Source organism: Echeneis naucrates, chromosome 5 (genome assembly GCF_900963305.1).
Source record: "Echeneis naucrates chromosome 5, fEcheNa1.1, whole genome shotgun sequence".
NCBI classification, from domain to species: Eukaryota; Metazoa; Chordata; class Actinopteri; order Carangiformes; family Echeneidae; genus Echeneis; species Echeneis naucrates.
Window position 1 is genome coordinate 13701564 of NC_042515.1, and position 15615 is coordinate 13717178.

At 40.2% G+C, this 15615-nt stretch overlaps 1 protein-coding gene across 1 annotated transcript; it reads left to right on the plus strand.

Moving 5' to 3' along the window:
* Positions 1-603: 603 nt before the first annotated feature.
* On the plus strand, positions 604-4169 carry LOC115044152 (fibroleukin). The gene is made up of 6 exons (XM_029503021.1): positions 604-858; positions 1449-1644; positions 1987-2064; positions 2140-2252; positions 2389-2651; positions 3191-4169. Exons 1-6 carry the CDS (start codon positions 604-606, stop codon positions 3531-3533), a joined length of 1248 nt encoding a protein of 415 aa, XP_029358881.1. The 3' UTR covers positions 3534-4169.
* The last annotated feature ends 11446 nt before the right edge of the window (positions 4170-15615 follow it).

Below are 15615 nucleotides of genomic sequence, written 5' to 3' on the forward strand. Positions count from 1 at the left end.
ACAGGATGCGTAGCAGGTACAGCCACACGGCAGAGCCTCACAAACTGCGTGCAGTAACACAATGTAAGTGTGTTTAAGACATAGTGGGGTTTCCATTCACGTTCTGGGTGCATGTGTGTGTAAACATGAAGCTCTGTGTGTGGCTATATAGGAGCCCAGGACAGGTTGTGTGTGTGTGTGTGTGTGTGTGTGTGTGTGTGTGTGTAAATCAGGGGGTGGGTGCATTAGTCCGTGTCAGACAGCAAAGAGTGCCACAGTTATCTAGGAATCTGAGCACAAGCAACCTCACTTACAGAGAGAGAGCAGGAGAAAGAGGAGGACAAGGAGGGAGGCAAAAAAAGGAAAGGGGAGGATGAAAGAAGCACAGACAGTAGAAAAAGAACGACAATAAAAGCATCTAGACAAAAAGAAGAAGTCAGAAAACACTTTCTCCCTGAGGAGACTGATTGAGATTTAAAGAAAATTTTAAGTTTGCAGAGAACAGCAACCAAAGGACAAACAACTCACAGCTTGGAGAAAAGAGGCTGGACCACTGCTCAAGAGCTGAAAACAAAGTTTAAGATAAGCCTGCAAATTCCCATGATTCCTTTCAGGTGTATCGGCATGTTTCCTCTGCTGTCACTGTATGTGGGAGCACTTCTGTCCTTAGATGCATCACCAGCCTGCATACAGCCTGCCTGCAGGGACAGTCTGGTGGCTGCACCCATCCCACCCGGGGCAGGAGCAGGAGTAGGGACAGAGGCCTGTGAGGGTCAGGCTGGGACAACAGCCTGCGGGATGGGGGTTTCACTCCCAGCTATTGCAGATGCTCCTCGGAGAGTAGAGCACAGGCATGATCTCCCCCAGGTTCAGCCAAAGGTAAGTAACATCGTTTAGAATGGGAGGTCAGGTGCTTTACCATTCACAATAGATTTTCTAACTTACTTGAGACCTAAAAATCTTAAAATGTTCTACAAAGTAACCTGTAACAGTGTAATAGATACATCAAGTGGCAGGATGAAGCAGAGCTAACTTTCTGGCTGTTCATTCACATTTGCCAACAACACGGGCCATCAGGTTTTTTCTCAGGGGACAGTGAGCACACTAAACTTGGCACCACCTTGCTGCCATGGAGCAGTGACAGTTAGCAATCAAAGAAGGGATAAAATCTGGCCTGCTTTAAAAATGTCCTTGTCATATGGTTGTGCTGAGCTCATGCAGCAACAGGTGTGTGAGGGACAAGATTACAATGTCTGATGTAAGTGTAAAAGACAGATTGAGACTGACACTTAACATGCCACTGAGCTGTGAGCCTTTGAGATACCCCCCCAAAGGATGCATCATTCAACTTCAATTTAATCACGTAAAAAACTGTGTTACAAGGTTTAGTTGTGACTGATGCCAGCGTACTGTTCAACACGATGTCTTCGAGAAAACCTGTGGGTAATTTTTATTTTTTATTTTTTCAGACTGGGAGTGTCAAAGAACGCCTGGTTCAGCTGCAACGTTGCATGCGCTCTATCCAGGAAACAGGAGGCCCCTGGAATCACGGCGGCCAGGAGAGCAACTCTCTGGGGGCCATCCTGGCACTAATGGCAGCTGTGCTGACAGAGTGTGACCTCCACTGTCACAGCCAGGCCCTCGGAGCAATGGCCAAACGACTTGGTGAGTAGTACACATTTATATCCCCCACCTTTGCAACACACAGACAAACATGCACACACAAATGCCAGCACAGTCACTCCCCCACACATAGTAAACAGAACCTCAATGAGGCCTGCTAAGTGTCGGTCATAGGTGAGTGCATAGGAATTTAACTGCAAAGAGAAGGATGAGGAAAACGCTCTCACAGACATACATACATGGCATGTGGCTCCTGATTCCAGGAAGCTATAGAGAGTTATTACAAAAACTGGAAGCCCCCTGTGCAGTGAAGACAGAGACTTCTGTTTTCAGAGCCAGTGTGATGTGTTTCACTGATAACCTAATCTTTCTCTGGCCTCATAGAGACTGCAGCTGTGGGAAGAGAGGGGGAGAAAGACCTGCTGCTTTTCCTAAAGAGCATCACACAACACCCACCCACGGGTAAGGGCGCGAAGAGTGATCACGCAAGTCGTTGGTGTTTAAGCTGAATAAAAACACATTGTGTATGGTTTTCAGTCCCGCCTTTGGAGAAGTTACATCCTCAGGACTGTGCAGAGATTTACAGGCTTGGCATCAAAGAGAATGGAATCTACACCATCCAGCCTGACCTGCAAAGACCAGCACTGGAGGTATTTCAGATTCACCACACTCATAAAGCGCACAGTCTCACCCCCACCCTGCGCAGCCTCTTTTAGAGATGCGTCTGCTATCTGAGGATCAGTAAAATCTGGGCTTTATGATATCAAAGTCTTTGTGGTGGCCCAGGCTAAATGTGACATGGAGACGGCCGGTGGCGGTTGGACGGTGATCCAGACTCGGCAGGATGGTTCGCTGGACTTCAACAAGACATGGCAGGAATACCGGGAGGGCTTTGGAAGTCCACAGGGGGAGCACTGGTTAGGGAACATGGCGCTGTATGCTCTCACCTCTGCTGGCCAACATCAACTCCGAATCGAGCTTGAGGACTGGCACCAACAGAGACGCCAAGCTACCTACAATAATTTCAAAGTAGCTTCAGAGGCACAGAGGTGAAACACACTGCACAAATATAGATTTCTGCACAAGTTACATGGTGGGCGGAATTTTAAAACTTATTGAACTTTAAGTCTTGTGTGTTTCCCCAGAAGATTCACGACTAGGATAGTAAATATTAAAGTAAAGTTCAGAGAACACGTCGTGGTTAACCTAAAGTCAATCTGGTGTGTTTCTCGATTGTATGGTTGTAATTTGTCATCAAATAACCAAATGAACTCTTTTTTTACTTCAGCATAATAAATAGATATTCTCACAGAACCGCACACTGTAAAAAAAAATTGTATTTAAAGTAGATAGAATATTGTGTCTACTCAAATTTTATTTCTGGAAAGTCAGTTTAGCAAATGATGAATCACTCCTCTACTGTGAAACTTATCTACTCCTTTCATCTCTTAAGTAAAATGGAGATGTTTTATTTTTGACAGTTGTGTGTCGATTGCGTTTATTCATTTTGTTTCCTGTTTCATAAATCGATGCTTTAATATTACACAGCCATCACAAACACTGCTGTCACTGTCACGGTTATTCCCAGGTATCGCCTGACAGCAAGGGAGTACTCTGGAGATGCAGGCAACGCCTTGAGCTACAGTAAACGTTACAACCACGATGGCAGATCCTTCAGTACCGCTGACAGAGACCACGATCGTTACGCAGCTGGAAACTGTGGTCACTACTATGGTGCTGGCTGGTGGTTTGATGCCTGTCTGGCGGCTAACCTTAATGGACAGTACTACCGTGGGCGCTATAGTGGGGTGACCAATGGTATCTACTGGGGGACATGGTACATTCTGACAGACGGACGAACTGGAGAACGGTACTCCTTCAAGAGCGTGGAGATGAAAACAAGACCTAGGAACTTCGTGGGCACATCCTAAAGAAAGGGATGGCAAGTTTTCTAATTACAGTAACCTGCTGTGATAATAATGATGCAAGTAACAGATGAAAAACAGACTTTATATGGAAATATCGTAGTATGGTTTTACTCATATCGCTGGCTTAAGTTTAACCATTTGTAAATCATGAACAGATACGTGAAAGCTCAATGTGAAAGATCCAATTTGATTATCAATCCTGAAATATATTTTGAAATAAATAACACTCCCTATACTGCCTGTCCAAACCCTTGCGCCATACTTTGATATTAAAGTCTTGCATGTTGTACACATTTGGCTTCCTAATGGTGGACTCTTACTGTAGAAAACTTCCATACTGCTCATAATTTGCTGATGGCCAATATCACCTGATAAAGTGCCGGAGGAATGAGGCCTACATTTTGTACTTTTGGTTTCCCCATCACAAAGTCTATTGGTTATTTGACGTGTGAAATAACATCTGTGATGTAATTCAAAATATTTTCACATTATATTCTGTGACATTTAATACATCAGTATATAACCGACCGGTCATTACAAAATATTCATGTCTGTTAAAAGTGATGGGTGCTAACACGTGAATAAATGAGGTCATAAGAGTTGTCCTGAACATTAGCCATCATTATGCTGAACTCGAGAATCTCTACCCACAGTTCTACGTTTTTGTTGTGTTTGTATTTATGGTGTGCAAAATATTACTAACTTCTTATGAGGACAAGCTGTTGTCAAAGAGTTTGCTATTCTCAATCAAATAAATTGTATTTACAAACAGTACAAATAAGAGTTTTAAGCTTCTGATGGTTGAATTTAGGCTTCAAAAAACGTAAAAGTGGTGTTGATTAGTGAAAAACATGCAAATGTCATAAACCTTTGAGCTTATTTTATGCATTGATCCATAAGCTAATGGAAAAATACCATTGTGTTTATGCCAAGGGAACCGCGGTCATGCTAACCTCCTGGTTGGCCAACAGAAATACGTCACCCCTGCAGAACTATTTAAAGTCCCTCTGCTTTCAGGACTCCAAAAGGAGTTGCCAATAGCCGCACAGCTGAGTTTACTGTGCAAGCTACTACAGTTTTAGAGTAGAGAACAAGAGTCAATTACAAAGAAAACTACCTTTCGGTCCAGATGTTAAATTATAAAATGTATCAATTAATTCACGATCTGTATCAGTTTGGTGCAGATTTACTCAGTGAATAAGAACTTTTGGGGAGAATCTGAGGCATTTGCAATACTAGTGTACTTGATAGTCATTAGTTTCTTTAGTGTGATGTGCATATGGCATCTAATACTTGTGTAATCACTTGAAAACTGCTAGATACCTATTATACATTGCTTATACAAGGGTGATTTTACTGTCACAATTCACAATGTCGAGTTGTCTGCAGTTATATTCACTTGTCACATATAGGTCGGGTGATGTCATGACATTAGGTGTCTAACTTACTAAAATGTTACAGTTGAGTGATTAAAAAGCTAATAAAATGAAAACTGCATCACCACGAGTGAGAATGGGGCGACCAGAGATTTAAATAATTTCCATTTATCCACAAAACCCTTGACAGTAAACATGGAGAACCTCAGTTTTGGAAAAGCCATTTGTCTCACCTCACCTGGGTCATACTTTCCCAGCCTGACACACTGACACTGACCTAAAGGCGGTTTATGCTGACGTCATACTCAAAAACTGCCCTCTGCCCATTACTACCAAGTTGAACCCACGAGTCAAACACAAAGTCAGACAGAAACACACACTCAACCTCAAGTGCTTTTTCATGTTGGCGTCAGGCGGGCGGCTCCCTCTGGCTGTGCTTCACAAAGGCTTTTCTAGGTGTTTAGAGGTGGTGTGAGAGTTCTGAGTTTGGCCTCGCACAAGTGACGTTTGTCTGTTTGTATGTGTGTATGTGTGTGTATGTGTGTGAGAGAGAGAGAGAGAGAGACAGAGACAGAGAGAAAGTGAGAGAGAATGAGTGTGGCCAGTGAGATAGAGTGTATGTGCATGTGTATATGTATGTGTGAGCATGTAATGGCTGCATTTATTTTAGAAGTCTTCATAATGAGCTGTCAGTCTGTCCAACAAGCAATGTGACTAATATTAGGCAGGGAGGGGGCTCAGCAGCCTCTGATCTGAACACACAGACACACCGCAGGCAGACTCTCCACCAGCTCTGGTATTTCACATACACCAATTATACACACACTGGGACAAGCCTGTATTCATGTGCATGCACATGCACACACACTTACACTTCTACAAATCAGAGCTGTGCATATGGAGGCGCACGATGTGCTTGACTTCATTAAAACAAGTGCACAATACAGATAAAATGGCTTCCACCAAAGACAGTTTGATCATGCCGCCTTAATTATTGTCATGCAACCACAAGCTCCTTCTCCATTTTTTCCATCTTGCACGCACACACCTATACATCAGACAGTAAGTAAGTAATCAAGATCAGTCGCCCATATAAGCCATTAAACCTATCAGCTTTCTCATTTGCTGAAGAAAACATTGCACTGTTTAAAGGTCATTCTGCCCCCTGGTGGCTCTTGATCATATTTGGAGAACTGCAAAAAAAAAAAAAAGCTTTTTGTCAGCTGAAGGTAAAAACAAAGATTAATTTAGTTCTGGATAATGGTCCTGTTGGTAATGTTTTGTGTATTTATGAGATAATCTTGAAATGTTATTGATAATGAGCCTCTCAATGAAACCCAAATACCTGAAGGGAGAGTTTTCTTTTTTTTTTTTTTTTTAGATACCAAAAAAAAAAAAAAAATCATTATCTACTCATCGCCGAATACTTTTCATTCCTTCTCACATTCCTCATTTCCTTTTATTCACACTGTCATTCTAATATGATCTCCCCGAATGTTTTAATTGTCTCCTCTTTTCTGCATGTGTGACTGAATATCAATCTTGAATATCAATCAGTCCTCCTGTCCTCTTCTCTCCTCTCTCCTCTCTGCTTCCATCAGTCTTGTTGACAAGGGAGGAACAGGGGCCCAGAGTTGTGTCACCACAGTATCCTGACTCAGTGTCTGGAGTGGGGTGATAGTGGTGGTGCTGTGGGGTGTGAGGGGTACCCGCAGGCACTGCTGCCCCAGGGCCGGAAGCCCAGCCTGGGCAGCGGTTTGCCATCACATCCCTCTGAAAAGCAATGTGCTCCTCCTTCCCCTGTGACCTTTGTCATTCACTTCTGTTTTCCACAATAAAACCGAAAACATAATCTTACATATTCTTTACACCACTGCTTATGACCTCTACAGTGCCAGCCAACAGAGGTCATGGGCATAAGATACACATTAGAAATCTGCAGCTATCCTTTCATATATAGGCTGATTTTAATAGTCATGACTATTCCAGAAGCAAAAAAGGTAACAGAAACAACCAAACAAACAAACAAAAAAAAAGCTGATCTCAAATGTTCACTGCAAGATATTTTGTTTCTGTGGCTTGATGAAATAATGAATTTATTCAGGCGATATCCGTCCATCAGGGCATCTAACTTTAGAGATGATCAACTCACCCTTCGGACTCACATAATCTTGAGTAAGGTGGCAGGAAAAGCACAGCATCCTTCATTCCACCAGTTCCTACCAGCACCATCTGCTTCCCCTCCCCTGTCCATCCCTCTGCACCTTCTCTGTCCTTTTTTCCTCGTTGTATTTACTGAGGTGTAGCTCTGCCCTCCCTGCTGCACAAAATTCATTCCACTCAATAAAGATCAACAAACTTACCTCCAGGGAGGGCTGATGATGGTCACGCACACGTATATATACACACACACTAAAATAACAAAATAATTTACCTGCAAGACTGTAAGTGCATCAATCTCATAAAATGGTCACACGCCTTGTGGTGTTAAACTATGAAGACAAATGCAGACAAAAAAAAGAGACGGTCAACATCCAGTAATCAAGTCAAGTAATCCAGTCAATCAAAAGAACAGTACCATAGGCAGAGTAAAAAAATAGACCCAACAGCTTCACTTTAGTAAAGGAAGGGAATAAATATTCTTTCAGGAGTCTCATAAGGAGCAAGTGCCCACACTTTTTTGTTCCAAACCTATCAGACAGCCAACAATAAGGTGTTGACATAAATCAGTTTATCTGGTTAACAGCAGGTGGCAGTGTTGCTTAGAAAAGGGGAACTCTGGAAAAAGATTTTCCCCTTTTTCCTGCTGGTGTTTCCAAATGAGTAACTTTAACTCTGTCTCAAACACAAAGCAACACAAAAGCAAGAATAGAAATGATAGGACAATAGATATTGTACTCAATATGAGAATAAACAGCAAACGGCAATAACTAAGTCAAACACAATGTTGATGTGAAAATTGCTGATTAGTACAGTAGATGATGTCATATGCATAATAAAGCTATATATTCTGTAACAATGTAACGGGGGATTGTGGTTTTGATGTCTCTGAATGATAAGTGCACTTTCCTTTAAGTCATTTCACAGAACCACTGCAAACATGATGGGATGGACTTACAAAATGTTAAAATATTCAATCTCAAACCAAAAATACTGACTGCACTTCATCTGATTCAACACTGGGGGCATCGTATAGAGGTTAGAGGTCAAAGGACTGAGTGAGTCTACAGTGAGAGAAATTTCAGAGAAACTGTGTAAATTATATTATTATTTTGTTGAAATTAATAATGTTAAGAAAATAAAGCACAGACACACAGAAGTGTTTCATACGTAAAGAAAGCTTTGATCATGTGACAGCATGAATAGGGCAGATAGCTGAGGTGATGAACTTGGTCCCTCATGGTGGAGGGTACATCTCCTTCTTTAATCTACTGTCATGGTGATAAGGTTGTACAAAGGGTCTCTCAGGGGTGAGGAGGGGAGTAAGGCTCAGGGGGAGGAAACAAGAGTGGGTGAGGTTTGAAAGGTGTGTGAGCGCTGCAGGCCGTTAGAGGATCCCTCTCCCTGACCACAGGGCCACTGAGAGACAGCATGTGCCTGCTTTTAATACTGGTCCTGCTGAAAACCAAAGCAAGGCAGCGTTCCGTTTGAAACCGGAATTCACCAGAACAAGTGTATCCTGATGTGGTGAGGAGCTGGGGTGAGGAGGGAGGGGAGGGAGGGGGACACAAAGAGGCCATGTGGTAGGCCTCATTGCATCTCTTACCATTTCTAAATCTACACAAGAAAGTCGAGGTGGAAAGGTTTTACTCAGTGGGAGGAGACAACACAGGATGTGCTCTGTGTGTAGTTTTGTAACATGATGAACATTTTAATGAGGTCGAACGTTTGTCATTAACAAGTATGTGTAGCACCAGTTTTTTGTTGCTTTTTTTTAAATGCTGATATTGTAAAGGTCTCCATGCTGGCTGTAAATACTGTCTCTCACTCACCCTCGTGTCACTGCAGACATAAATCTAAATATCCTGGGTGGCCTTTTCTTGGATGCTAGACTGATGATCATACAGTAAATCATAGCTATATGAATAATGCTTTGTAAGCCCTCAGACTGTGTATACGTGTAGACCACATAGTCTGGCAACACATGCGGCCCAAGAGTCCACATTTCCCTGTCCTTACTGTAGTCAGTCACGGCTTTTCCCACAGACTGAGAGTCAACAGAAAAGATTTCCATACCATTCTGTAATACATCCCACTGAGGAAGAAAATTTCCAAATAAGTGATGTTGGCAGGCTCCAGCACTTCCTGGTGAAACACATCCTCATTTTGTACATTTATTTGCATTTATTTGTTAATTCAATTCACTATAATAAAAAAAGTCAATTTATAATATCTTCCTTGTATATGTTTCCCAATGATGTCATTATTCTTTATATATATTCATATATAATTTTATTTAAAAATATGGCAATGTTTAATTGCCATTGTTGAAAACAGTGTTTTTGGCCTGCTCATAAATTTTGGTTTAGGAGACTCCAGCTGATTCATAATCACAAGTTTTTGTATGGACAAAAGCTCACTTGACTTATTGCATGTAATTGTTTTGCAAGCATTTTGTGGTGATGATTTTCTGTTCTGCCTGTTGTTGCTGACACGTTGGGTCAAACTCAAAGTAGTTTCATTGAAAAAGTTCTCCATAGACTCACTTCCTGCTCAGCACCCAACCGCCGACCATCAAAGTCAATGACTAGATGGAGACCATTTTGGAGCATTTAGCATCTAAGAAGACGGACTTAAATTTCACTTAAGTCCAAAAACAGAGCTAAAGGGAGAGTCAGTATTGGACTTATATTTACCAGGTGGTCTGAGGCAGCGCTGAATCTTTAAGATGTGTCAAAAAACAAACACACAAATATTTGTTTGAAAGCTCATCATATCAGGTTAAATTGTGTTCACTTGTTTCTGCTTCCACCAAGTGGTCACTCAGTTATCGCAGTTTCTAGATCAATGTATTTGATCAGCGGGGCCCTGTGCACAGGCAGGTAAACTGTCTGCTGTATCCTCTGTATGGGAGCGAGACACTTGTGCTGAAAGAGATGCAAAATAAATGAAGATAAATTGGCTGCATTGCTCTTCGTAGTTTGTGTGTCTTTGTAGTAGTTTTGTATCAGTTTTAACTGCCATTTCTCTGTTGCGGCCAGTGTGGGTCTACTAAGATTTTCTATTATATAATTTTCATAATTTTCTCAGTAGTTGTTTTGTGTTTTTCTTCTATTATATTAATTCCATTCCTTTTATGTCTCTTCATAATTATTTTATTGATTTCACAACAATAGTCATAGTAACAGTAAGAGTGACGACAAGCAGACAGCCCAGTGTTGAATGTTTCCATTCAGAGCCACCAGACTGTCAGTCTGAAATGAGATGAAGAAGGAGTAAATAGCAAGAGGAAAGGTGATAATATTGAGAATGCTGATCAGGCAGACTTTATTTCTCAAATCACAGGATTATCTAATCTGATAATTCCTACCGACACAAACACACATGAAAGGAAATCACGAGAGGCCAGAAGCAGCTCATCAAAATCCCCTTGAAATGCCAGGAAAAGCTTTGACAATTAATTAACACAGCAACACACACACACACACACACACAGTAAATACAATTATGAAATATGCAGAGAGCGAGAGCGAGAGTGTCTGTGTGAGTGCTCTGAGAAAAATGTGAAGAACAGTGTGAAGGATGTGGTAAGGGACTCTAATGGTCAGATGTGTTTCTCTTCTTCTCTCCATCTTGCACCTGCAGAGAGTTGTGGCAGAGAGACAAAACACACATACAAGCACACGAACATCTTTGTAAATTCACTCTCATGACTTCAGCAGAAGAAAGGCTGCACCATTCCTTCAAATGCTATGAGTGATTCCTCACTGAGCGAGGACATTCGGGTTCATCCCCACTGTGACTATCAAAGGGCTTTTGGGGGGTTTGGCATTGGTTTTAGGATTAGGATTAGGGTTAGGGTCAGAATTTGGCTCAGGTTAGGTTTGGGGTAAAGTCAGGAATTTCACTGTGATGTTCAACGTTAAAGTAAGGCATCATATCAGTGGATGTCTTCACGAAGATAGAAGGTTAAGTGTGTGTGTGTGTGTGTGTGTGTGTGTGTGTGTATGTGTGTGTGTGTGTGTGTGTGTGTGTGTGTGTGTGTGTGTGTGTGTGTGTGTGTGTGTGTGTGGACACGTTTATGCTGTAGAATCAGATTAAGCAAGACGGCAGACATTTTTCCACAGAAAGAAAAAGAAAGAAAAAGAAATCCTCACTGAGGATCAGACACAGAATAAGCAGAGATGCACACAAACAAACAAAACACACAAACATATACCTAGACAAACACTATAGTGCTAAAACGTGCACACAGAAACTTCTTAGATGCTAAATTATATGGATGGCAAACATCCTTTTAACATCATGATGTTAGCATGGTTATTGTGAGGATATCGGCACTGAGTCCCACACAGAGCCACCAGCATGGCTGTGTCCTGCTCATTCATATTTCCCATTCCTGTTAACAGATCATATTTTCTATCCAAACTGCCACAAATCGTTTATAACTCATCATTATATCACTGTTTTGGTAACTATTTCTTCATGACATTTTATAGTCTGGATGATTTCTGACTGTTTCCGTCAACTATTGACTTCTAGATGTTTGTTTTTGTATGACATGTCTGAAAAGACTCAAACAAATTGTTTGATGTTTATACTATACAGAAATAAATGAACGTCTAATACTGCCATTGACTAGAAAAAACACATTAAAATCAGGGCACAGGAAATGGGACAAGTAGAGACAAAATAAAAGTACAATGTCTGAAACGGTTGGGAAGAAAGGCTGTTTTGAATTCTCCAACTCCCTGGAAAGCTCCAGTGAAACTGAGTTTGATGGAAAGGTTGTTTGAGACAAGGTGTTGTAAACTCTCTCTTCCTGCAGCTCTTTAGGCAGGAAGTGAAGTGATGAACCTCTGACCTCTTATTATTTACAAGTAAAGATCCCTCTCAAGACTACTCATGGTGAAATAAGAGATCAAGTAGTCAGAGTCAGTTAGATGTGTGAAAATCTGTGACAGGATGATGCTTCTTGCTAATTTTAGAGGGAAGTACAAATCCTGCGTAGTTTCAACTTGTATATATTTATCTGTGAATTGTAGTTGAATAGAAGCATTGTAGAGTAGAAAATTTAAATACTCATGTGAGGTAGGAGTACATGTTTTGTTCTTTGTTACTTCCTAACATTTCACTTTTCCTCACTTTTCACCTGCTTCCTCCACATTGTCTCTTCTGCTGCAGCTAATCAAGAGTTAAATAAAAGCTAAAATAAATCTGGTCACCTTCATCATCATTCTTACTTTCATACTCAAACCAGTCAGTGTCCCCTCATACTCTGCTCTGCAACCACATTATATCAATTCACACACTTATCCAGGTCCTTTAGTCACCTGACGTGTATTCAATTATCATAAAAAAGGATATCAGTTCTGTTTTCGAAAGAATTAACTGTATAACTGTATAAATGAAAGACTGGTTATATAAACAGGAGGGGCAACAAACTTGGAAAGAAATAACCATTTGGAGGTTCTAGTTGATGAAGGGACCAACTCCTGCTCTCCCCTAGGTGTCACTGTCTGCCTGATTATTTCAACATGCAGCATTCTGACAAAAGTGCCTCATGTTACCATTCGATGTTTTTATAAACTGATGGCTTACAGCAAGTTTACAGCAAGGTGCTTCAGACATCATGTCTGAATGAATATAACCTATATATGGTTGTCAACCAGGCCCTCAGCGTCAATGAATAAGATCAAATATTTATTGGTACAGAACAGTGTGAGAAGAATCTAGGTTATATTGAATTGGACTTTAGTGGATTAAAAACAATTACATGTAATTTTGTATTTGTCATATATTGAAAATGGTTAAATTTGATAGACATGAAATAATTAATTGTAATAAATTTTTGTGTCATATTACAAGCTAGATTAAACTCAAATTAAATCCTGATTGATAGAAACAGATTAAATAAAGAAATAAAACCCAATTAATTAAATGTGATCACTATCAATGATGGCATGCATCAATATGTTTAATGTGTCTTCTTGTTAAATATTACACAAAACAAAAAGATTTTGGGTGAATTTTTTAATTAGAAACATGTACTTGATTCATGTTACCTACCTGTTTTTATTGGGGTCTTATTGTATTTTTTCAAAACGCTGATGCACAGAAGTATTTGACTGATTGCAAAAAGGGTTCACACCCCTGGACAAATCCTAACTTCTCCTCTCCGAGACTTACACTTTGTAAATTAGCCTTCAACAACTTTTTTTTTTTTTTCAAGTTACTCATGATTAAAGCAATCATAGATTATATTTGGCCTTGTGACATTTTTTGAATAGAGCCTGTGCTTATTCTGAAACATAAATTTATTGGGTTTATACACTAAGGATTAATGCATTGTACATCCTTGTATACCACTTATAAGGTATTATGTTATCTTTATTTTGGTCATTTGAGTGAAAAAAGCAATTTGGGTGACAGTAGAAAAAAAAAAGAAGTACTATGACTTTAGTTGAACAATATACTGGTGTAACAGAGAAATCATTATTACACCATGGGAAAACTAGTGAGCGGAGATAAAACTAAAGGAAATTTCTGTTCACCATAGACAGACAAAATTCAGATGAGAACATTAAAGTAAATTCAGGGAGGTTTGTCATCTGGTGAAGGGGAAGGGGCGGGTGGGCGGGGGGGTTGCATCTATGAAAGCATGTCAGCAAAGGTCATCACACTGGTTTAACTGGGAAATATTAAAAATGGGAAATGCTCTGTCACTATATGAGGAGAGGAAGAGGAGGAGGAGGAGGAGGAGGAGGAGGAGGAACACTCCTGGCTGGCTTGACTTTATGTTTGACCTTTTCTGGAAGGAGAACTAATCCTTGAATATAATAGACTGTAAGATATGGAAAATGAGTGTGCTGTTATCTGTGTTTCCCTGGAGACCATCAGCAGCACCCACGGCTGCTGCAGCTGCCAAGTTATTAAGCATCCAGTTTGTATATATTGGAAAAATACATTTTCTGCCATAACTGGTCACTCCTTATGCACTAACTCATGCACCAATAAACGATTCTTTTTCCATTCTTTGTGCCTATACAGGACGCAGAGTTTATTTCATTTTAGTCTTTGAATGGGGCACTAATTCTATAGCTTTTGTGCAGGGGGAGAGGTATTTTTGCTATCAACAGTATGTTTATCCTATCGGTAATGTACAATTGCTTTTCAATTAATGCCTTTGTGTCAAAATTTGGGACAAATCAGAAATAAAAATAAACAGTTTTCTTTGCCTGCTATCCCTCACTGAAATTTGGATTTGTGGATGTTTGGAGGAAATAACTATAATATAACAGCAACAACCCATGATGATACTTTTGAACAGCTAAATCAATAAGCACTTTCTTCATTATTTTAGAGGGGTAGTATGATTCAGGATCGCAACCAGATAAACAAATATATGCTGCCAAATGATTTAATCCAAGATGAAATTAGATAAATAAATAAATAAAAAGTAAATAAATCAATTCCACACTCCTGGCCTGGGAGTTTCGAATATCCAGTAAATCTAACAAGGCCTGTTTGTTACCCGTGTACTTTGTATACCCGTGGCTTATTATTTCTTAGATTTGCCATTTGCAAAATTTCAAACAGATGATAACAATATTCACATATATTTTCTCCTTGTGTGGAAGCGGCTGTCTCTGTTTAACTCCAGTAAAATCCAACATGAAAGAAATAAGATACCGCAACAAAGAAGCGGAAACTCAGATGGCTCCCGCAGATAACCTAAAAATAATGGAAAACGAGCTGTATTTATGCCGTCTAAATACACCGAATAAAGGCTTTGCACATGCAGAACATTAAACTTGTAAATAATAGGCAACGCCACCTTTTTTTTTTTTACCCCCCACCCCACTCCACCCCCTATCTATCTATCTATCTATCTATCAATCATTCACACAGATCTGGTCCAGCAAATGATGCATTCCCTGCATTAGATGTATTTGTTGTGCGAGTTTGAAAAGGCGGCGATAATCTGGGAGAGAGAGATAAGAAATGGCATTTATTCCGCGGCACTTTGGAGCCTATTTCCCGGGCCGATCAGCCCCATTCTCCCCGACACCTCCCGCAGCTCGCTGATAACGATTAGGCTATTTATTATCTTCACAAGGAACAAAGATTAGGCAGCACCGGTGAAAAATTACCCCAGGATGGGTTATAATCAGTGGGACCCAAGGATCCTACGCAGCATTGGATTTCTCTCTCTCCCCTCTCTCTGGCTTTCATGCTGAGAGAGAAAGTAAACACGCACGCACCTCAGTGAAACCTGCTCTTAGTGCACAATCTTATTATTTCTGATACAACACGGCTGCTTGACTTGACTGCTTGAAAAAAAAAAAAACAAAAAAAAAACAAAACAAAGCAGAAACAAAAACAGAAAAAAATACTATTGCTACAACCACCAATAAAAATGTTTTGAAATGAATTAACCCCTCTTGGGGGAAATAAAGCTCGCCATCCAATATTAATAGCAATAATAATGAAAATAATTGTAATTGTAAAAACAAGAATTATTATGATTGTTTTTAATGAATACTTAT

Excerpts from the sequence above, each read along its gene's own strand:
- LOC115044152 (XM_029503021.1), top strand. The coding sequence starts at position 604 with ATGTTTCCTCTGCTGTCACTGTATGTGGGAGCACTTCTGTCCTTAGAT. Across the intron at positions 1,645-1,986 it reads AGCAATGGCCAAACGACTTG|AGACTGCAGCTGTGGGAAGA; the intron begins GTGAGTAGTACA and ends CTGGCCTCATAG. Across the intron at positions 2,065-2,139 it reads CACACAACACCCACCCACGG|TCCCGCCTTTGGAGAAGTTA; the intron begins GTAAGGGCGCGA and ends TATGGTTTTCAG.